This window comes from Odocoileus virginianus, chromosome 20 (assembly GCF_023699985.2).
Source record: "Odocoileus virginianus isolate 20LAN1187 ecotype Illinois chromosome 20, Ovbor_1.2, whole genome shotgun sequence".
Lineage (NCBI taxonomy): Eukaryota > Metazoa > Chordata > Mammalia > Artiodactyla > Cervidae > Odocoileus > Odocoileus virginianus.
Genome location: NC_069693.1, coordinates 3,287,960 through 3,311,791, shown reverse-complemented (window position 1 = coordinate 3,311,791; position 23,832 = coordinate 3,287,960). Strand labels below are relative to the sequence as shown.

General features: G+C 48.5%; 1 protein-coding gene across 1 annotated transcript; it reads right to left on the bottom strand.

Moving 5' to 3' along the window:
• Positions 1-5,640: 5,640 nt before the first annotated feature.
• On the bottom strand, positions 5,641-7,728 carry LOC139029975 (tetrapeptide repeat homeobox protein 2-like). Its single transcript, XM_070451563.1, has 3 exons — positions 7,725-7,728; positions 7,021-7,172; positions 5,641-6,595 (listed from the first exon to the last, which is right to left on the bottom strand). Exons 1-3 carry the CDS (start codon positions 7,726-7,728, stop codon positions 6,077-6,079), a joined length of 675 nt encoding a protein of 224 aa, XP_070307664.1. The 3' UTR covers positions 5,641-6,076.
• Between the last annotated feature and the right edge of the window lie 16,104 nt (positions 7,729-23,832).

Here is a 23,832-nt window from a genome sequence, read left to right as displayed (position 1 = left end):
TGTGACTGAAGAACTGAACGCTTTTTTCATGTACGTGTAGAGTCCATGTCTGTACCGCGTGGCTGGGTAACTACATTATCGGCCAGTGCAGGTCCAGACTGAGGGGGATTTTGTTATCCTGTCTCTACCCCTGGAACCGCAGCAGCCTCAGTGCACACGGCAGGGAAAGAGCGTAAAGAAGCACGCCCTGGCTCTTTAAGACGCCAGCCAGGAAGTGACGCAATCACATCTACTGGGAGCCTATTGGCCAGCACAGACACGCGGCCCCGCCCACCTGTAGAACCCGCCTGGGGACTGTGGTCAGGAAGAGGGAGGGAAAATGGTAAGCGCCGGAAATATCTACCATAATCCTTTTATTTTAATTTTACTTCTGCATGGGGGAGAAAGGGAAAGTGCTATGATCCTATTTTGGCTTAGGTAAGAGAAGGGAATGGCAACCCACTCCAGTTTCCTTTCCTGGAGAATCCCACGGGCAGAGGATCCCGGGGGGCTACAGTCCAAGGGGTCTCAAAGAGTCGGACAAGACTGAGCAACTGAACAAGTCAAGTCATGCCTTCAAGAAAAGTAGAATTCAGCAAAGGGGCTCTGGACAGTGAATTCTTTCTAACAGCGACACCCTATGGCCGACTGAGAGAACTTCATCTTCCCAGATCCCCTAGGATCACCAGAAATCAATGTGGGACCCCAGTGTGTACTCAGGGAATCGCTTCCTGTCTTTAAGATTTAGGATAGTCAAGTGAATCACCATCTTGGGCTTGGTGACACGACACTTGTCAAAGAAAATAGTTCCCTGTGCTATACAGTATGACCTTGCTGTTTATCCATCCTGTATATATAATAGTTTGCATCCGCTAACCCCAAACCAAGTGGGCCTTAGAAAGCATCAATGAACAAAGCTACTGGAGGTGATGGAATTCCAGTTGAGCTACTTCAAATCCTGAAAGATGATGCTGTGAAAGTGCTGCACTCAATATGCCAGCAAACTTGGGAAACTCAGCAGTGGCCACAGGACTGGAAAAGGTCAGTTTTCATTCTAATGCCAAAGAAAGGCAATGCCAAAGAGTGCTCAAACTACCGCACAAAGGCACTCATCTCACACGCTAATAAAATAATGCTCAAAATTTTCCAAGCCAGGCTTCAGCAATACATGAACCATGAACTTCCAGATGTTGAAGCTGGTTTTAGAAAAGACAGAGGAACCAGAGATCAAATTGCCAACATCCGCTGGATCATCAAAAAAGCAAGAGAGTTCCAGAAAACATCTATTTCTGCTTTATTGACTATGCCAAAGCCGTTGACTGTGTGGATCACAATAAACTGTGGAAAATTCTGAAAGAGATGGGAATACCAGACCACCTGACCTGCCTCTTGAGGTCAGGAAGCAACAGTTAGAACTGGACATGGAACAACAGACTGGTTCCAAATAGCAAAAGGAGTCGTCAAGGCTCTATATTATCACCCTGCTTATTTAACTTATATGCAGAGTACATCATGAGAAATGCTGGGCTGGAGGAAGCACAAGCTGGAATCAAGATTTCTGGGAGAAATATCAATAACCTCAGATATTCAGGTGACACCAAGCTTATGGCAGAAAGTGAAGAGGAACTAAAAAGCCTCTTGATGAAAGTGAAAGAGGAGAATGAAAAAGTTGGCTTAAAGCTCAACATTCAGAAAACTAAGATCATGGCATCCAGTCCCATCACCTCATGGGAAAAAGATGGGGAGACAGTGGAAACAGTATCAGACTGTATTTTGGGGGGCTCCAAAATCACTGCAGATGGTGATTGCAGCCATGAAATTAAAAGATGCTTACTCTTTGGAGGGAAAGTTATGACCAACCTAGATAGCATATTAAAAAGCAGAGACATTACTTTGCCAACAAAGGTCCATCTGATCAAGGCTATGGTTTTTCCAGTGGTCATGTATGGATGTGAGAGTTGGACTGTGAAGAAAGGTGAGCACTGAAGAATCGATGCTTTTGAACTGTGGTGTTGGAGAAGACTCTTGAGAGTCCCTTGGACTGCAAGGAGATCCAAGCAGTCCATCCTAAAGGAGATGAGTCCTGGGTGTTCATTGGAAGGACTGATGCTGAAGCTGAAACTCCAAATCTTTGGCCACCTCATGCAAAGAGCTGACTCATTGGGAAAGACCCTGATGCTGGGAGGGATTGGGGGCAGGAAGAGAAGGGGATGACAGAGGATAAGGTGGCTGGATGGCATCACTGACTTGATGGACATGGGTTTGGGTCAACTCTGGGAGTTGGTGATGGACAGGGAGGCCTGGCATGGTGTGATTCATGGGATTGCAAAGAGTTGGACACGACTGAGTGACTGAACTGAACTGAACCCCAGACTCCTAGTCCATCCCTTCCCCAACCCCCACCTTGGCAACCATAAGACTGTAGCGAACTGCTTTTTATTGCCGTCTGACTTCCCTCATTTCTTTCCATCCAGGGAGAAGACTGCGTCCTCCTCTCCTTTCAGCCAGTCCTTAGCAACTCCACTTTGTGGTACCTTGTGACAGGCAGCTCCTCCCATCTTTTTTTCTTTTTCTTTTTTTTAGCTTCAAGGACATTTATTGTTAAGGAGTCTTGTGGTTGGCAGTCAGCTCAACAGTGTAATCAAGGTCTTAGAATTTTTCTGTTTTTTCATTCTCTCCTTTCTTTAGCTTGTTGAATCTGCTTGGATTTTGCCTAATGGTGGCAAGATGCCCATTGCAGTTCCAGACGTCACATCTTTGTTCAAAACAAGAAATAGGAGAAAGCCACCTTGTCAGCACACCCACCTTTAGTGTCTGCCCTCGTGCCGTTTTTTAAAATCAAGGTACGATACACAAAACATAAAATTTACCATTTGAACCATCTTAAAGTGTACAGTTGATTCAGTGATGTTTTGTACATTCCCAATGTTATGCAATATAGAGTTTCCCAGGTGACGCTAGTGGTAAAGAACCTGCCTGGTGATGCTGGAGTTATAAGAGGTGCAGGTTAAATCCCAGGTCAGGAAGATCCCCTGGAGGAGGGCATGGCAACCCAGTCCAGTATTCTTGCCTGGAGAATCTCATGGAGCTTGGTGGGCTACAGTCCGTGGGGTCACAAAGAGTTAAACACGACTGAAGCAACTTAGCACAGCAACGCCATGTTATGTAACTATCACCACTGTCTAGTTCTAGAACATTTCATCACTTTATTAAGAAATCGGGAACCTGTGAAGCAGTCAGTCCCAATTGTCCCTTCCCCCCAGCCCTGGGCAGCCATAAATCCACTTTGTGTCTCTACAGACTTGCCTGTTCTGCATATTTCATAGAAATGGAATCATACAATATGTGCTCTCGTGTCTGGTGTCTTTCACTTGGCATGTTTGTTTTCAAGTCAGTGCTTCATTCCTTTTGAGGGTGGAATAATATTCCGCTGTAGAAATGTACCACATTTTGTTTATTCTTTCTTCAGTTGGTGGACACCTGAGATGTTTCCATCTTTTGGCTATTATGACTAATGCTGCTACAAACGTTCATGTACAAGTTTTTTTAAATAATTGGAGTATAATTACTTTACAATATTGTGGTGGTTTTTGCCATACATCAGTATGAATCGGCCATAGGCATACATGTGTCTGCTCCATCCTGAACCCTGGTCCCACCTCCCTCCCCACTCCATCCCTCCAGGATGTCACAGAGCACCAGCTTTGGGTGCCCTGTGTCATACAACAAAGTCACACTGACTGTCTATTTTACATAGCGAAGTGAAAGTCAGTCATCGTGTCCGACTCTTTGTGACCCCATGGACTGAACAGTTCATGGCATTCTCCAGGCCAGAATACTGGAGTGGTGAGCATGTCCGTTTTCCAGGGGACCTTCCCAACCCAGGGATCAAACCCAGGTGTCCTGCATTGCCAACAGATTCTTTACCAGCTGAACCACATGGGAAGCCCAAGAATACTGGAGTGGGGTAGCCTGTCCCTTCTTCAGGGCATCTTCCCAACCCAGGAACCAAACCAGCATTTCCTGTGTTGTAGGCGGATTCTTTACCAACTGAGCTATCAGGGAAACCCATCTATTTTACATATGGTGCTGTATTTTTTATTTATTTTGGCTGCGTTGGGTCTTCCTTGCTGTATACAGGCTGTCTCTAGTTGACGCAGGCATGGACTTTGTGCTGCGCAGCATGTGAGATCTTAGTTCTCTGATCAGGGATCACACCTGAGCCCTGTGCATTGGCAAGCAGATTCTTAGCCACTGGACCACCAGGGCAGTCCCAGTGCTTCTCCCTCTCGGTTTCCTTTCTCTGCTCCTGTTTCCTCAGTATGCTTCTGTATTTTTCCTGGCAGGTTCTGTTAGACAAGCAGGAGCAGCTGCTATTATGTCCTGGTAGCCCCCAGGACTGCCCACCCTTGCCACGTCTGTTACCTGTCATGTGCTCCCCTTCCCTCCCTCCAATCTGATTTAATTCTCTCTCTGCTCAGCTGAGGCGTCCCTGGCTTACAAACATTGGAGCATTTGCTAAATGGGACCAGGACAGGGTCAGGGGACCAGGACAGGGTCAGAGGACCAGCTGTGGGGAGCCCCCAGAGCCAAGATGGTCACAGAAGACAGCAGAGAAACTAGAGACAAAGGAGGAGCAGATGGTGCAAGAATACTGGACCATCAGTTCTGAATGCAAACTTTGTAGGTACTGAATCCATGCAGGAGTGGATCTTTGACTTATGACAAGTTAACCAGTCTCTCATACACTGACAGCTGTAAATTCATGAGGATAAATGAGAAAGGAATCCCTACCTCACACCACACACACACAATCAATTCTAGAAGTCTTAAGACCCAAAGTGGCTCAGATGGTCATCTGCCCACAGTGCAGGAGACACAGGTTCGACCCCTGGGTCAGGAAGATCCCCTGGAGAAGGGAAGGGCTACCCATTCAAGTATTCTTGCCTAGGAAATCCCATTTCCAGAGACATTTCCTCTGTCTTAGCTCCCAAAACAGAGCCTGGCGGGCTACAGTCCATGGGGTTGCAAAGCATCAGATGGGACTGAGCAACTAACACTTTCACTAAGACCTAAACATGGGAGATGATACTGGTAAGATTTCAGAGAATACAATATGTTTATGAGCAATATCTTTCTTATGATAATGAAAGACTTCTCAAACAAGAAAGACTAAAGACAAAGCATTAACTGTAAAAGGGAGTAGTTAAAACAGAGTCCTCCCCAGTGCCCTGCTGCCCAAACCTTGAGGTGGGTTGAAAGTAGTAGACCAAGGACCCAGAACTGATACCTCCAGCGAACTATTTTCAGTCTGTGATAAGGCAAGTTGACGTTGAGTGTCAGGTTTTCTGAATTTTTATGTCAACTTGAGGATGAGGCTTCTGGGGGTTATGTTAAGTCTTTATTAATAAATTCATTTTTATAGCATATCAGTGTACACACTGGTTGATCACAACGGATAAGGCGAGGCACTGAAATAGACGGGAAACTCAGGAAATTCTACTTTCAAAAAACACGAGTGGGAAAAGAAATGTTTGCAAAACTTTATTTACCAAAAGGGATAAAACGATAAATTCAAACAAATTAAGAAAAATTAACAAAAAAAATAAAAAAATAAAGGGCACTCTGCAAGTATTCCTAACGCCTAATAAACACGAGTTTAGCTTCTCTCTCATCAGGGAATCAATATGAAAAATCACAGAGAGAAGTCGCCAGACAGCAGATCAGCAAACATCACAAAGGCGCACATCCTAAATGTCCCCGAGGATCAGCAGGAGCGCTGGGCGATCGAGGCTGGTCAAGTTCCCCCGGGCGGCACCCACCAAACCCGAGCGCACATCGGGTGCTCCATGGCCGGCTTAGGAACCAGCTGAACTGCCCGCGTGCGCCCTAAATAAAGTGGCGGGGTCACTCGGAGGAGCATTACCCCCGAGGGCCGCTCCACAGGGAACACAAACGCCCCTCCGCAGGCTGGATACACGGAGGTGCGTCCCTCCCGACAGTGACTAGCGGTTTCCTGGTGATTCGCCAAGCCGCCCGGGTTTCTACACGCCACGCACGGGCCTGGGTCTGCAGGACTTTGCTGGGACAGATGATTCTATAAACTCAGAAACTGCCGGGGGCCCGAGTCATCCGCAGAGTCATCTCCCTTTTGGTGCTCTGAGAACAAGACGGAGGGAGGTTCGTGGGAGGGTTCTTGGAGCGGTAAGAGGTCTGTGAAATCAAAGATGACAACAGAGTCTGGCCAGGAGTCCGAGGCGGCGCAGGGGTCTGGAGTCGGGGCTGAAGTTGGACCTGGGGTCGAGGCTGGAGCTGCCGTAGGGAAGTCCTCCTGGGTGCCCTGCGCTGGGGCGCACCCGGCCCGGCCTTGGCTGGGGACGCCGCCGGGCGCTGGTGTGCTGAGCCTGCCAGCGGGGCTGGGCTGAGAGGGGCTGCGGAAACCCGAGCCCTCTGGGGTCGCAGAGTCTGCAGCCGCGGCGGCAGGGGTAGAGGCAGTCCCGGGAGCGGGGGCGTCGGGGACTCCGCCGTCGGTGGGAACGCTGCGGGGACCCTGGCCAGGCCCCTGGGTCAATCGCTTCAGCCTAGCGTTTTTGGCCCGGCGGTTCTTGAACCACACCTGGAGAGACAGAGGGGCGCGGGAGGAGGCATCAAATGAGGGGCCGTGCGCATTTGCGGCCGCCGGGAGTGGGTGGGAGGCTGCCCGCAGTTGGAGCAGAAGCCGGCCTCGCGCGCGACCCTCTCGGTCCCCCAGGCCCAATAGAGGCTCCTGGAGTTTTCAGGAGGCCGCAGAGGAGACCAGAAGAGGGCGGGAGTGGCCGGCCTTGGTCACTCCGGAGCTCGAGCGCCAGGAAGGGGGTCTGCCAGAGGGGCTCCCTGGGTTCCCCGGGGCCCTGAGATCCGGCCCCCGGGGGGGCCCTTGCTTCCTGGGTGACCCAGGGGCGTGCCCGGGCGGAAAGCTGGCCCCCGGTAAGTGCCAAGGTGGGAGCTGGTCCTGGGACGGCTGTGGGGACGGGGGGGGGGGGGGCGGGGGTGGGATCTGACCTGCACCTTGTACTCCTCCAGGTTGAGCCGGGCCGCCAGGTCCTCGCGGGCCCGGTAGCTCGGGTACTGGTCGTTTACGAAGTGTTCCTCGAGCACATGTAACTGTTCTTTGTTGAACACCGTGCGCCGCCGCCGCTGCCTCTTTGCGGGTCCTGAGAACCGTTGGGGGAGAAGAGGGTCAGACGAAGCCCACCTCCAGACGGTCCCCAGCACGCCTCCCCTGGCCTAGCTCAGGCCCTGGTGAGGAGGGGGGGGCGGCTCACGCTTGCGGGCAGAGGCCGGCGCAGGGCTAAGCGTGTGGCATCCAGCCCGGCCGCCCCTGTTGCCAGCCTGACTCTCCTCCCCCCACCCCACGCCTGGCACCTCTCTGGGCCTCAGTGTCCACATCCCTGCGTTCGGCCTGATCTCAGCCCCAGGGCCCCCAGCCTGGGAAGGCAGGCAGGACAGGCTCTCCTGGGTGCCGGGTATCCCCCACTATCCAAGGGCTGAAGCGACCCTGATGTTTGCAGGAGGCCGCAGTGGGCCGGCTCTCTGTTCTTCTCGTCCAGATAATGTAATTCCATCCCCCAGACTCTGCAGTGTCCTTCCCCACCGCAGGAAGCCCTCTCGGACAGCTGGGCCCTCCTCTGGGTGCCCAGGAGGCCTGCGGCCTCGGCCACAACCCCAGCCTCTGGCCCAGGCCTTTCACCCTGACCCATACTCACCCATGGTAGACTGGGGTCTTAGTTCCTCACTGCTGCTCTGCTCTCTGCGTTTGGGGCTCTGCAGGAAGATCTGAGGCCAGGGTCCTACACCCCAGCTTTATATACTATGCCCACCTTGACACGCCCTACAGGACCCACCCTCTTTTGCCCCACCCCTTGCAGGAGATGCAATTATCGATTAATCCTTTCATTGCTGAGCAATTACTGCTCACTGAGTCCTGTCCTGGGGGCTGTCAGGAAACCTCTGTGGTCCTGCCCCCTTTCCCGTGGTGAGTGAATGAACTGGCTTTCCATGCCTGACTCAGGAGCTTAGGTCCCTGGAGTCCAGCCCCTCCTGGACTCCATAGAGTGCATAGGCCTGGGTCTAAACATCAGGTTGAACTCATGGCTTCTGCCAGGGTCTCCTGGAAATTCCTGGACACTCTCTCTCCTGGTCAGAGGAAAGCACAGTTTAGGATGCCCATTCCCAGGGATTTTGATTATCAGCAATGGGATGAAATTAAATAGGTGATCAATACAACACAAAACACAGCAAAGAGATCTTGTTATTTGATTTATGTCACTGTGAACTGTTACTCAGGGTTGCATTCCACTATAAGTGTACATTTACCTGGCTTCCTTTTTGCCAACATTCTGCCTTAACTGGACATCTTTCCTGCTTCTTGGGCACCTGGAAACACACTGGCCACCAAGACAGTTGATGGCGGTACTGTCAACGGGAGAATCCAATAATTTCCTTGGTGTATAAGATGTGACCAGAGACCACGTTCTGATGATTTCTTAAAGGAAATTAAGTGTAGTTTGTTGACTAGATTGGCAAAGATTGAGAAGAGGGTCTCTGCCTGGGATTGGTAGGGGAAGGTGTAGGTATCTGACTTGCTCATGCTTTGCTAGTGTGGGTTAGTGTTTGGGACAGACTTGATGATATCCTGATGATATGCTGTTGTTTAGTCTCTAAGTTATGTCCAACTCTTCGCGACCCCATGGACTGTAGCCCACCAAGGCTCCTCTGTTTATGGAATTTCCCAGGCAAGAATACTGGGGTGGCCTGCCATTTCCTTCTCCAGGGAATTTTTCCAACCCAGGGATTGAACCCAGGTCTCCTGCATTGGCATGAAGATTCTTTACCAGTGAGACAGCAGGAAAGCCCAATATCTGCCAATACCCTCAGCCAAAGGTTGTCAGGAAGATGCTGGGGGTGCCTCTGTTCTGTCCAGACAGCTGAGTGGGTGCTCCCATTCTCTTGTGGCCAAACCCTCATGGGGTCAGAGGTCAGAGGAGAGCATGGCTAACAAAGCTCACAATCCAAAGTGCTGGAAATAGATGAGGGATCAAATTCAAAATTAAATAAAACATATAGGCATCTTCTAAAACCAGCTTGAACATCTGGAAGTTCATGGTTCATGTATTGCTGAAGCCTGGCTTGGAGAATTTTGAGCATTACTTTACTAGCATGTGAGATGAGCACAATTGTGCAGTAGTTTGAGCATTCTTTGGCATTGCCTTTTTTGGGGATTGGAATGAAGACTGACCTTTTCCAGTCCTATGGCCACTGCTGAGTTTTCCAAATTTGCTGACATATTGAGTGCAGCACTTTCACAGCATCATCTTTCAGGATTTGAAATAGCTCAACTGGAATTCTGTCACCTCCACTAGCTTTGTTCGTAGTGATGCTTCCTAAGGCCTACTTGGACATCACATCACATTCCAAGATGTCTGGCTCTAGGTGAGTGACCACACTATTGTGATTATCTGGGTTGTGAAGATCTTTTTTGTACAATTCTTCTGTGTGTTCTTGCCTCAAGCTGGTTTTAGAAAAGGCAGAGGAAACAGAGATCAAATTGCCAACATCCGCTGGATCATCGAAAAAGCAAGAGAGTTCCAGAAAAACATCTATTTCTGCTTTATCGAATATGCCAAAACCTTTGACTGTGTGGATCACAATAAACTCTGGAAAATTCTGAAGGAGATGGGAATACCAGACTATCTGACCTGCCTATTGAGAAATCTGTGTGCAGGTCAGGAAGCAACAGTTAGAACTGGACATGGAACAACAGACTGATTCCGAATAGCAAAAGGAGTATGTCAAGACTGTATATTGTCACCCTGATTATTTAACTTATATGCAGAGTACATCATGAGAAATGCTGGACTAGAAGAAGCACAAGCTGCAATCAAGATTTCTGGGAGAAATATCAATAACCTCAGATATGCAGATGACTCCACCCTTATGGCAGAAAGTGAAGAACTAAAGCACTTCTTGCTGAAAGTGAAAGAGGAGAGTGGAAAAGTTGGCTTAAAGCTCAACATTCAGAAAAGTAGGATCATGGCATCCAGTCCCATCAGTTCATGGGACTTCATGGGGAAACAGTGGAAACAGTGGCTGACTTTATTTTTCTGGGCTCCAAATCACTGCAGATGGTGATTGCAGCCATGAAATTAAAAGATGCTTACTCTTTGGAGGGAAAGTTATGACCAACTTAGACAGCATATTAAAAAGCAGAGACATGACTTTGTCAACAAAGGTCCATCTAGTCAAGGCTATGGTTTTTCCAATGGTCATGTATGGATGTGAGAGTTGGACTGTGAAGAAAGCTGAGCACTGAAGAATCGATGCTTTTGAACTGTGGTGTTAGAGAAGACTCTTGAGAGTCCCTTGGATTGCAAGGAGACCCAAGCAGTCCATCCTAAAGGAGATGAGTCCTGGGTGTTCACTGGAAGGACTGATGCTGAAGCTGAAACTCAAATACTTTGGCCACCTCATGCAAAGAGCTGACTCATTTGAAAAGATCCTGATGCTGGGAAAGATTGAGGGCAGGAGGAGAAGGGGATGACAGAGGATGAGATGGTTGGATGGCATCACTGACTCGATGGACATGGGTTTGGGTGGACTCTGGGAGTTTGTGATGGACAGGGAGGCCTGGCGTGCTGCAGTTCATGGGGTTGCAAAGAGTCAGACGCAACTGAGTGACTGAACTGAACTGATAGGCATCTTCAGGCTTCCCAGGTGGTGCAGCAGTAAAGAACCTGCCCGCCGGTGCAGGAGATGCAAGAGACGTGGGTTCGATCCCTGGGTCAGGAAGATCCCCTGGAGGAGAGCATGGCACCCCACTCCAGGATTCTTGCCTGGAAAATTCTATGGACAGAGGAACATGGCAGGATACAGTCCCACTGGGGTCACAAACAGTCAGACACGACTGAGCCACTGAACGTAGATGTCGTTATTATAGGTCTGGGTCATTCGGTGGCTACTTTGGGTTGGATGTAGGGAAGTTTTATAGTCCACCAGCCAGCTCTTTCTCATCTAGCATATTTTGATCCTCATAAATATGCCAGTGGGGAGCAGGAAAGCGAGGTCCTTGCCCTCAAAGGTTCTGCAATGCAGCATTCATCTGGCCAAGAAAATCATGAATAGATGGAGAAACTCACTGATACTGCCTCATGAAATGATAAAATTTACTTATTCATTTACTTGGCTATGCTGGGTCTTAGTTGCAGCATGCAGGATGGCCTTTGCTCATGCGGGATCTTCGGCTGCAGTGCACGGACTCTCTCTAGCTGTGTTGCACAGCCTTCGGTAGTTGTGGCACTCAGACTCAGTCACCCTGAGGTGTGTGAGATCTTACTTGCCTGACCAGGGGTCGAACCCACGTCCCCTGCATCGTAAGGCAGATTCTTGACCACTGGATCATCAGGGAAATGCTGGAAGTATATAATTTAAAGTTGGAAAAGTTGGTGGCTGCATTACTCACAAGAGCCACAAGTGGAAGCTAAATGGAAATGACCACCCATTGATGAAGGGATAAACAAAACATCATACACTCATACAATGGAATACTGTTTAATCAGAAGAGGGAATGAAGTATTGACAGGCGACAACATGGAAGAACCGTGAGAACACTACACTGACTGAAGGAAGCCAGACCCCACAGGTCACGAATTGTATGATTCCATTCATAGGTGGTGGTTTAGTCGCTAAGTCGTGTCTGAGTCTTGCAACTCCACGGACTTGCCAGCCTGCCTGGTTTCTCTGTCCATGGGATTCTCCAGGCAGGAATACTAGAGTGGATTGCCATTTCCTTCTCCAGGCGATCTTCCCAACCCAGGGATAAAACCCTTGTCTTCTGCATTCCAGAACTGAAAAACCCAGGGAGAAGATAGACTAGCAGTTTCCAGGAATTGGGAATGCTGGGGGCGGCAATTGGGATTCCCCAGTGGTGGGTGTGGGGTTTCTATTTAAGGTGATGAAAAGTTCTACAATGAATTGTGGTGAGGGATACACAACTCTGTGAGTAAAGTGAAAACCATGAAATTGTACACTCTAAGAACAGTTGTATGTATTTAGTTTTCACTGTGCGGGGTCAGTGGTGCGCACAGCCTGTCTCTGATTACCGCCGGCGGGGGCTCGTCTTCCTTGCATTGTCCTTCCTCACTGTGGCGGCTTCTCTTGTTGCAGAGCACAGGCTCTCGAGCGTGTGGGCTTCAGTAGTTTCGGCTTCCGGGCTCTAGAGTGTGGGCTCAGAAGTTGTGGACCACAGCCTAGTTGTCCTGAGCAAGGCATGTGCAATCTTCCTGGACCAGGGACTGAACCTGTGTCCCCTGCATTGGCAGGCAAGTTTTTAACCACTGGGCCACCAAGGACGTCCCTGAATTATACACTCTAAAGCAATGGGCCCCAACCCTTTTGGCACCAGGGACCAGTTTTGTGGCAGACAGTTCTTCCCCAGAGTAGGGATGGAGGGATAGTTTGGGGATGATTCAAGTGCATTACGTTTACTGTGCACTTTATTTCTATTGTTATTACATCAGCTCCACATCAGATCATCAGGCATGAGATCCTGGAGGTTGGCAATACCCTCTTTAAAGGGGTGAATTTTGTGTTATGTGAATACATATCAATAAAAATATACAAATGAAAGTAATGCCAATTTCATTGCCCACTGGATTGATCAAGACAGCTGGGACACAGGAGGAGAATTTTGGCTTTCTCTACCTGCTGATGGGATGTACACTGGTACACGATTGTTGGAGATGTTGAAGACAGAATTGGTGACATTTGATAAGGATCAAATGAGTGCAGTGCCCACTGACTCAGTGGTTTTTATCCTAAGAGATTTCTTCTGGGAGAATTCTTGACTACTGTGAACAAGCATCAGTATATTTGCTTGAACTATCAATCAGCTGAGTTGATTGGATTAATTCACATCTGGGTTTTTATCCTAAGAGATTTCTTCAGGGAGAATTCTTGGCTACTGTGAACAAGCATGAGTATATTTGCTTGAACTATCAATCAGCTGAGTTGATTGGATTAATTCACATCTGGGTTTTTATCCGAAGAGATTTCTTCAGGGAGAATTCTTGGCTACTGTGAACAAGCATGAATAGTAGTAGTTCAAGTTTTACTTGAACTACCAATCAGCTCAGTTAACTGGATTAATTCATGTTGGTGAATGAAAGAATGATTAAATAATTCTTAACTTCAGAAATGCTAATTAACAGTTAAAAGGAAGGAGGGGTAGAACTTTTAAGAACAATTGATGATTTTCAGTGTAGTTTTTGCTCTGTTTACCTGATGAGTCTTCTTTCTGCTGAAATAGCTGTGTCTGGAACACATCTTGTTAGACTGTTTTTTTGGCTCCCAAATCTAGTCTAGAAAACTTGAGGTTGATGGCTAATGATGTGTTGCATGATTCGATGAAGGTGCAGTTTTTGACACGGAAGTAATGTCAAAAAATGAACAAAGTCATACACATTGTTCATTTCTGAGGATGTATACATTCAACAAGCAAAAGATCTATAGCATGCATCTATAATATGTTTAACAACAAAACATGGAGCAAACATGAATTATCCATGGACTATGGCAGATGTTGGGCTTCCCAGATGGTTCAGTGGTAAAGAATCCACCTGCCAGTGTGGAGATGCAGGAGATGTGGATTCCATCCCTGGGTAGGGAAGACCCCCTGGAGGAGGAAGTGGCAACCCCCTCCAGTATTCTTGCCAGGGAAATCCCATGGACAGAGAAGCCTGGTGTGCCGCAGTCCACGGGGCTGCAGAGAGTCAGACATGACTGAGCGACTGAGCACACAGGCATGGGGAACGTTAAATATTCATCTTCTCTCTTTCTTATTGCTTAGTTATTATTACTTTTTAAATTTGAAAGCAGGAAAACAAGAAAAATGTCTGGTTCTGGATCCTGCTTGGATCATGTGGATGCCCTGCCCTCTGTTCGTTCTTCTGACCTGATTCATCCCAGGGCCGGATGGAAATCCAGAGGGCAGAGCCCACCCAGGGACAACTGGGGAGGGATGTAGGAAGAGAGAAACAGCTCCTGAGGGTTCCTCCTTGGCTTCCCAGGCTGCTGTCCAATTCCTAGATTCAAATGGATAGAGAGGTTGCCTGTGGCCCGGAATCTGCTTGGGCAAAAGAGAAGGAGCTGGAAAGAGAGTTAGTAGAAATATGTGCTAAGAGGAAAAAAAATAGTTCATTCATTTTGATTCAGTCAGAACAGAAACAATGGCTGTCTCTCCATCCATCAGTTCCTGATCTCTTCTGCAGCCCTCTCCCTGGCAAGCTCAGATTCTGGTCCTCCCAGAATGGTTGCTCCATCTCTGCCTCCAGCCTCAAGGATGTTCATGGACAGGGAGTCTCTCCCTGCTCTCTCCACAATGAGAGGCATCACTCCACATAAGGGATGAAAAAGAGAAAGCTGGGTTTTGAAGACAACACTGTGGAGACAGAGATAAAATGGGAACAGAGAATTGGATCTCTGCTTCTGGAACCTCTGGCCTGTCTTTCCATCACTGGGGTTCCACTTTGTGTCTCCTGACACTGCTCTCTACCTCCATTTCATTCTTGAAATACAGTCCATCCCTCATTTTTTTAATTTTTTTTTTTTTTGCAGACTCCATATCTGCCAATTTGCCAAACTCATGTCCATTGAGTCAGTGATACCATCCAACTATCTCATCCTCAGTCACACCCTTCTCCTCTTGCCCTCAATCTTTTCCAGCATCAGGTTGTTTTCCAATGAGTCAGCTCTTCACATCATGTGGTCAAAATATTGGAGCTTGAGCATAAGTCCTTCCAATGAATATTCAGGGTTGATTTCCTTTAAGATTGACTGGTTTGATCTCCTTGTTGTCCAAAGGACTCTCAAGAGTCTTCTCTAGCAGCACAGTTCAAAAGCATCAATTCTTTAGCACTCAGCCTTCTTTGTGTCCAACTCTCACACCCGTACATGACTACTGGAAAAACCATAGCTTTGACTACATGAACCTTTATCACCAAAGTGGTGTCTCTGCTTTCTAATTTTGTCATAGTTTTTCTTCAAAGGAGCAAATGTCTTTTAATTTCATGGCTGCAGTCACCATCCGCAGTGATTTTGGAGCCCAAGAAAATGAAATCAGTCAGTCAGGCACTTTAATTCCTCTTTGCTTTCTGCCATTACAGTGGTGTCATCTGCATATCTGCGGTTATTGATATTACTCCTGGCAATCTTGATTCCAGCTTATGCTTCATCCAGCCCAGCATTTCACATAATGTACTCTGCATAGAAGTTAAATAAGCAGGTTGACAATATACAGCCTTGATGTACTCTTTTCCCAATTAGGAACCAGTCCATTGTTCCATGTCTGGTTGTAACTGTTGCTTCTTGACCTGCACACAGGCTTCTCAGGAGGCAGGTAAGGTGGTCTAGTAGTGCCATCTCCTTAAGAATTTTCCATTTTGTTGTCAGCCACACAGTCAAAGGCTTTAGCATAGCCAGTGAAGGAGATTCCCTTGGTGCCCTTGACTCTCAGGCTCCTGGAAATCAGCACCACGGACAGGGGTGAGGAGGCCCCCTTCACTCTGCCCTGTACAATGTGGGGTTGATTCCCTTGGTGCCCTTGACTCTCAGTTCAGTTCAGTTCAGTCACTCAGTCGTGTCCGACTCTTTGTGACCCCATGAACCACAGCACGCCAGGCCTTGCTGCCCATCACCAACTCCCAGAATCTACACAAACTCGTGTCCATTGAGTCAGTGATGCCATCCAACCATCTCATCCTCTGTCATCCCCTTCTCCACTTGCCCTCAATCTTTCCAAGCATCAGGATCTTTTCTAATGAGTCAACTCTCTGCATGAGGTGGCCAAAGTATTGGAGTTTCAGCTTCAGCATCAGTCCTACCAATGAACACCCAGGACTGATCTCCTTCAGGATGGACTGGTTGGATCCCCTTGCAGTCCAAGGGACTCTCAAGGGTCTTCTCCAACACCACAGTTCAAAAGCATCAATTCTTCGGCACTCAGCCTTCTTCACAGTCCAACTCTCACATCCATATGTGACCACTGGAAAAACCATAGACTTGACTAGATGGACCTTTGTTGGCAAAGTAATGTCTCTGCTTTTTATTATGCTATTTAGGTTGGTCATAACTTTCCTTCCAAGGAGTAAGCATCTTTTAATTTCATGGCTGCAGTCACCATCTGCAGTGATTTTGGAGCCTGCAGAAATAAAGTCAGCCACTGTTTCCCCATCTATTTGCCATGAAGTGATTGGACCAGATGCCATGATCTTAGTTTGCTGAATGTTGAACTTTAAGCCAACTTTTTCAGTAGGTGCTAAGAGAGGGCATCAGAGGACAGACAGACTGAAACCACAATCACAGACAACTAGCCAATCTGATCACATGGACCACAGCCTTGTCTAACTCAATGAAACTAAGCCATGCTGTGTAGGGCCACCCAATATGATTGGGTCATGGTGGAGAGTTCTGACAAAATGTGGTCCACTGGAGAAAGGAATGGCAAACCACTTCAGTATTCTTGCCTTGAGAACCCCATGAGCAGTGTGAAAAGGCAAAATGATAGGATACTGAAAGAGGAACTCCCCAGGTCTGTAGGTGCCCAATATGCTACTGGAGATCAGTGGAGAAGTAACTCCAGAAAGAATGAAGGGATGGAGCCAAAGCAAAAACAACACCCAGTTGTGGGTGTGACTGGTGATAGAAGCAAGGTCCAATGCTGTAAAGAGCAATATTGATAAGAACTTGCAAAGTTAGGTCCATGAATCAAGGCAAATTGAAAGTGGTCAAACAGGAGGTGGCAAGAGTGAATGTTGACATTCTAGTAATCTTCAAACTAAAATGGACTGGAATGGGTGAATTTAACTCAGATGACCATTACATCTACTACTGTGGGCAGGAATCCCTTAAAAGAAATGGAGTGGCCATCATAGTCAACAAAAGAGTCCAAAATGCAGTACTTGGATGCAGTCTCAAAAATGACAGAATGATCTCTGTTCACTTCCAAGGAAAACCATTCAATATCACAGTAATCCAAGTCTATGCCCTGACCAGTAATGCTAAAGAAGCTGAAGTTGAATGGTTCTATGAAGACCTACAAGACCTTCTAGAACTAACACCCAAAAGAGGTGTCCTTTTCATTATAGGAGACTGGAATGCAAAAGTAGGAATTCAAGAAACACCTGGAGTAACAGCAAATTTGGCCTTGGAGTACGGAATGAAGCAGGGCAAAGGCTAATAGAGATTTGCCAAGAGAATGCACTGGTCATAGCAAACACCCTCTTCCAACAACACAAGAGAAGACTCTATACATGGACATCACCAGATGGTCAACACTGAAATCAGATTGATTATATTCTTTGCAGTCAAAGATGGAGAAGCTCTATACAGTCAGCAAAAACAAGCCCGGGAGTTGACTCTGGCTCAGATCATGAACTCCTTGACTCTCAGATTCCCAGGAATCAGTCCCATGGACAGAGGCCACCTTCACTCTGCCCTGCACACTGTGGGGCTGGTTCCCTTGGCGCCCTTGACCCGCAGGCTCCCGGGGATCAGCACCACGGACAGAGGCGGGGAGGCCCCCTTCACCCTGCCCTGCACACCGTGGGGCTGGTTCCCTTGGCGCCCTTGACGCTCAGGCTCCCGGGAATCAGCACCACGGACAGAGGCCACCTTCACTCTGCCCTGCACACCGTGGGGCTGGTTCCCTTGGCGACACTGACGCTCAGGCTCCCGGGGATCAGCACCACGGACAGAGGCCACATTCACTCTGCCCTGCACTCCGTGGGGCTGGTTCCCTTGGCGCCCTTGACGCGCAGGCTCCCGGGAATCAGCACCACGGACAGAGGCGGGGAGGCCGCCTCCTCTCTCTCTCCTCAGCTGGTGACTTCCCCTTAACACACAGCTCTTCTCACTCTGAGCAGCCAGTATACTGCGACCAGTGAGCTCAGTTATACTTGGGACCTGAAGCCCCCTCCCTTCATCCTCACCCCACCCTAGACCCTGTGGGAAGCAACCCGTAAATGTTTAGTGGGGAAGGGGGAACAGGAGGTCACCCAGGGCCCGGGGAGACTTCCTCTCCTCTAGGCTAGGAGGACTCGGTTACCCAGCGGACACGGAGCTCGCGCATGTGGGTGGGGTCTGCAGGCCCCAGCTGCTCCCTGGAACAAGGACAGGAGGAGGGTGTGGGAGTGTGTCTGGGTCTTCATGGTGCTTTTAGCTCCATGTCGTCCCTCAAAGCCCAGAGTGTTCCACTCTTCAGTCCCCTCTCTGCACACCTAGCACTGCCTGGACCCTGGAGAGGGGGTACGTGGAGTAGAGATGTGTTATCCATCTCTCCGTGAGGTGGGGTCACCTGTGGCTGACGTCCCTGTGTCTCCCTTCTTCCCATGCAGCCCAGAGCTGCCCGGGGACAGGACTGAGCTGTGGGTCTGACTCCTCAGTGGGTATGGGCAGGGGGCTCCTCATCCGAGACCAGGAGCTCCAGGGGGTCACTGGGCAGCGACAGCAGGTGGGGGGCGGCGCTATGTGAGCCGTAGCACCTGTAGGTCCCACCGTGGGCCGAGGTCACAGCTCTCAGGGTGAAGTTGGCCTGGACGGGCGGAGCCGTGTCCTGCAGACGCAGGTGCTGGGGAGGAGCGGGCGACCCCTCCTTGAACAGGTGGAAGGTGTCTGAGCGGACCTCAGAGCGACACTGCAGGGTCACGTTCTCTCCCTGGGGCACTGAGGCCCCCGGGCGGGCGGAGAGGGAGGGTTTCCTGTGCATTCCTGGGGGGGGGGGGGACGGGGGTGATGAGCAGAGAGCCCCTCCCCACACCCCAGACCGTGAGCTGAGGGGCCTCCCTGTGAGCCCTCCCAGCTCCTCTCAGCCCGTCTGTGTGGGTCTCTTTTTTTTGTCTTTGATTGTTTTTCACTTTAGTTTTGGTGGCACAGTGCTGCATATGGGATGTTAGCTCCTTGACCAGAGATTGAACCTGTGCCCCTGCAGTGGACATGCAGAGTCTCAACCACTAGACAGCCAGGGAAGTCCCATGTGTGGGCCTCCTTAATCTTCATGCCTCTCACTCCTGTTTTCACATTCCCCTCCCCCAGACCCCTGCCCCACCTGGGCCTCTGCTCCAGGACCCTCTCCCTGGACCCAGCACCACCAGGGCCGAGCCTGGTCCACCGCTCTGAGCAGACAGTCAAGACCTGGGCCAGAACAGGGGCTCTTCACCCGCAATCAGCATGTCCAGAGGGGGTGCTGGGGGCTGACCACACATAGGAGAGGTTGTGCCCACTGCAGCATCTGTACTGGCCCCCGTGGGTGCTGGAGAAGGAAATGGCAACCCTCTCCAGTATTCTTGCCTGGACAATTCCGTGAACAGGAGAGCCTGGTCAACTACAGTCCATGGGGTTGCAGAGTCAGATGTGGGTGAGTGACTAACACCTTTACTTAACACTTTCCATGAGTGCTGCTCACATGGCCCAGGGGAAGTTGGAGCTCAGCCACCCTCCTAGACGGAGGGGAGAGGTGAGCCCCTCATCCTTTGTTGGAGCGAATCTGCCAAAGCCAGCCTCTGAGCAACACCAGAGGGTCAGGTTGTCTCTGGGGAGCACAAGCAAGCCAGGCTTGGGGGAGAGGGAGGGCGCCCTGGACAGGCCTGGGCGGAGGGGCTGTGTTAAAGGGGGGCCTCCAGCCCACTGACCCTGGCTGTGGGTTGGGAGAGGAGGGGTCCACCTGAGCCCACACTCTGCTCCTCTGCCCATGAGGAGGCGCCCACTGTGGGAGACCCGGCCCTCCCTCTTACCTGTCAGCACCAGGGGCGGGGGTCACTCTGCTCTGACCGGCTGTTCCTGCTGCAACATGCTCAACCTCCTGGACTAATGGAGAAGCTGGCCTTGTTACTGGAGTCCTGTGGGGGCCGAGTAACCAGGGGGCTGTTTGGGTGGAAGCAGGAAGTCTGGCGGGGACTCACCTGATTGTACCTGGTCCCACTGGTCCCAACACAGTCCTGGAAGAGTTTCCTGTTAGCACCATCCTCCACCACACATTGTAGGTGCTGCAGGTCTGGTGTGGGCCCGTGCATGCTGGGGTCAGATCCGGGGCTGAGTGCATTCCCCCTTCCTCTGGAACGTCTGTCCCTTTAAGACTTCTGTGGCCTGGGGTCTCGCAGGACCCAGGCTTGGGAGGACAGTGAGGGTCTGTGCTGTGGCACTGCCTCAGTTCAGTCGTTCAGTCACTCAGTCATGTCCAACTCTTTGTGACCCTATAGACTGCAGCACGCCAGGCCTCCCTGTCCATCACCAACCCATGGAGTTTACTCAAACTCATGTCCATTGAGTCGGTGATGCCATCCAACCATCTCATCCTCTGTCGTCCCCTTCTCCTCCTGCCCTCAATCTTTCCCAACATCAGGGTCTTTTCCAATGAGTCAGTTCTTCGCATCAGGTGACCAAAGTATTGGAGTTTCAGCTTCAACATCAGTCCTTCCAATGAACACCCAGGACTGATCTCCAGGATGGACTGGTTGGATCTCCTTGCAGTCCAAGGGACTCTCAAGAGTCTTCTCCAACACCACAGTTCAAAAGCATCAATTCTTTGGTGCTCAGCTTTCTTTATAGTCCAACACTCACATCCATACATGACTACTGGAAAAACCATAGCCTTGATTAGATGGACCTTTGTTGGCAAAGTAATGTCTCTGCTTTTTAATATACTGTCTAGGTTGGTCATAACTTTCCTTCCAAAGAGTAAGCGTCTTTTAATTTCATGGCTGCAGTCACCATCTGCAGTGATTTTGGAGCCCAGAAAAATAAAGTCAGCCTCTGTTTCCACTGTTTCCCCATCTATTTCCCAAGAAGTGATGGGACTGGATGCCATGATCTTAGTTTTCTGAATGTTGAGCTTTAAGCCAACTTTTTCACTCTCTTTCACTTTCATCAAGAGGCTCTTTAGTTCTTATTCACTTTCTGTCATAAGGGTGGTGTCATCTGCATATCTGAGTTTATTGATGTTTCTCCCGGCAATCTTGATTCCAGCTTGTGCTTCTTCTAGCCCAGCATTTCTCGTGATGTACTCTGTGTATAAGTTAAATAATCAGGGTGACAATATACAGCCTTGACGTACTCCTTTGCCTATTTGGAACCAGTCTGTTGTTCCATGTCCAGTTCTAACTGTTGCTTCCTGACCTGCATACAGATTTCTCAAGAGGCAGGTCGGGTGGTCTGGCATTCCCATCTCTTTCAGAATTTTCCACAGTTTATTGTGATCTACACAGTCAAAGGCTTTGGTGTACTCAATAAAGCAGAAATAGATGTTTTTATGGAATGCTCTTGCTTTTTTGATGATCCAGGAGATCTTGCCAATTTAATCCCTGGTTCCTCTGCCCTTTCTAAATCCAGCTTGAACTTCTGGAAGTTCATGGTTCATGTATTGCTGAAGCCTGGCTTGAAGAATTTTGAGCATTACTTTACTAACGTGTGAGATGAGTGCAATTGTGCAGTAGTTTGAGCATTCTTTGGCATTGCATTTCTTTGGGATTGGAATGAAAACTGACCTTTTCCAGTCCTGTGGCCACTGCTGAGTTTTCCAGATTTGCTGGCATATTGAGTGCAGTGCTTTCACAGCATCATCTTTCAGGACTACAAATAACTCAACTGAAGTTCCATCACCTCCACTAGCTTTGTTTGTAGTGATGCTTCCTAAGGCCCACTTGACTTCACTTTCCAGGATGTCTGGCTCTAGGTGAGTGATCACACTATCGTGATTATCTGGGTCATGAAGATCTCTCTTATACAGTTCTTCTGGGTATTCTTGACACCTCTTCTTAACACCTTCTGCTTCTGTTAGGTCCATATCACTTCTGTCCTTTATTGAGCCTATCTTTGCATGAAATATTCCCTTGGTAGCTCTAACTTTCTTGAGGAGATCTCTAGTCTTTTACATTCTATTATTTTCCTCTATTTCTTTGCACTGATCACTGAAGAAGGCTTTCTTCTCTCTCCTTGCTATTCTTTGGAACTCTGCATTCAAATGGAAATATCTTTCCTTTTCTCCTTCGCTTTCACTCCTCTTCTTTTCACAGCTACTTGTAAGTCCTCCTCAGACAACCATTTTGCTTTTTTGCATTTCTTTTTCTGGAGGATGGTCTTGATCCCTGCCTCCTGTACAATGTCACGGACCTCTGTCCATAGTTCTTCTGGCACTCTATCAGGTCTAATCCCTTTAATCTATTTGTCACTTCCACTGTATAATTGTAAGGGATTTGATTTATGTCATACCTGAATGGTCTAGTGGTTTTCCCTACTTTATTCTATTTGAGTCTGAATTTGGCAATAAGAGTTCATGATCTTAGCCACAGTCAGCTCCCAGTCTTGTTTTTGCTGACTGTATAGAGCTTCTACATCTTTGGCTGCAAAGAATATAATCAATCCGATTTTGGTTTTGGCCATCTGGTGATGTCCATGTGTAGAATCTTCTCTTGTGTTGTTGGAAGAGGGTGTTTGCTAAGACCAGTGTGTTCTCTTGACAAAACTCTATTACCCCTTTCCCTGCTTCATTCCGTACTCCAAGGCCAAATTTTCCTGTTACTCCAGGTGTTTCTTGATTTCCTACTTTTACATTCCAGGCCCCTATAATGAAAAGGGAATCTTTTGGGGGGTGTTAGTTTTAAAAGGTCTTGAAGGTCTTCATAGAACTGTTCAACTTCAGCTTCTTCAGCATTACTGGTCGGGGCATAGACTTGGATTACTGTGATATTGAATGATTTGCCCCAGTCTTTAGATGACTTTAAAAGCCCACAGGCCTAGAAGGTCAGACAGACACATGGGGTGTGTGACAAGGTCCAGCCTCTGTGTTACATGTTGCAAGTTCCTCATAGGTGGCCTCAGAGGAAGAAAAACAGCCTCAGCCCCACCCAGGGCCTGAATCCACCCTCCCTGCAGGATGGGGCCCAGCAGACAGCAGGTTCTGGAACTTTCCAGACCATATATGAGTCTCACTAGACCCCACAAACTCTGCCTACACTTTGTGCCAAATCCAAACCAAGAGAGTGACAGGAGGCTGAGATGCAGGGCAGGGCCTAGGAGCAGCCCTAATTTGTTTCAAATTGTTTCATTTTCTTTCTTTCTTTTTTTGCTATAAAAAGCTTTATTGTTTCCATTTGGTCCAAAGCTTGGGAGAGGGCTCCAGGGTGATCTACAAGCTAGCTGCCTCATGGCTGCAGAGAGACTTCAGGAAGAAGCTGTGACACCAGAGGGTCTCCTCAAAGACCACTGGGATGAGATGGGAAGTGTCCAGTTTTCCCAGTACCACTTACTGAAAATATTGTTTTGTCTCTATTGGATATCCTTGCCTCCTTTGTTGAAGATTTTCTTGACCACAGGTGTGTGGATTTATTTCTAGACTCATTGTTTTGTCCCAGCGACATGTCTGTTTTTGTGCCAGTACCATGCTGTTTTGATTACTGTAGCTTTGTTGTATTCTCTCAAGTCCAGGAGGGTTATGTCTCCTGCTTTTTCCTCAGCATTGCTGTGGCAATTTTGAGTCTTTTGTTGTTCCGTATAAGTTTGAGCATTATTTGTTCTAGTTCTGTTTTTTAAAATGCCATGGGTAACTGGATAGAGATTGCATTATATCTATAGATTACTTTGGGTTATATGGCCATTTTAACTACATTAATTCTTCCAATTCAAGACTAAGGGATGTCTTTACATTTCTTTGAATCATCTTCAGTTTCCTTTATTAATGTTTTATAGTTCTCAATGTATAAGTCTTTCACCTCCTTTGTCAGATTTATTCTTACCTATTTTATTACTTTTTATGCAATTTTTAAAGGGGTT

Excerpts from the sequence above, each read along its gene's own strand:
- LOC139029975 (XM_070451563.1), bottom strand. Across the intron at positions 6,596-7,020 it reads TGGAGGAGTACAAGGTGCAG|GTGTGGTTCAAGAACCGCCG; the intron begins GTCAGATCCCAC and ends CTGTCTCTCCAG.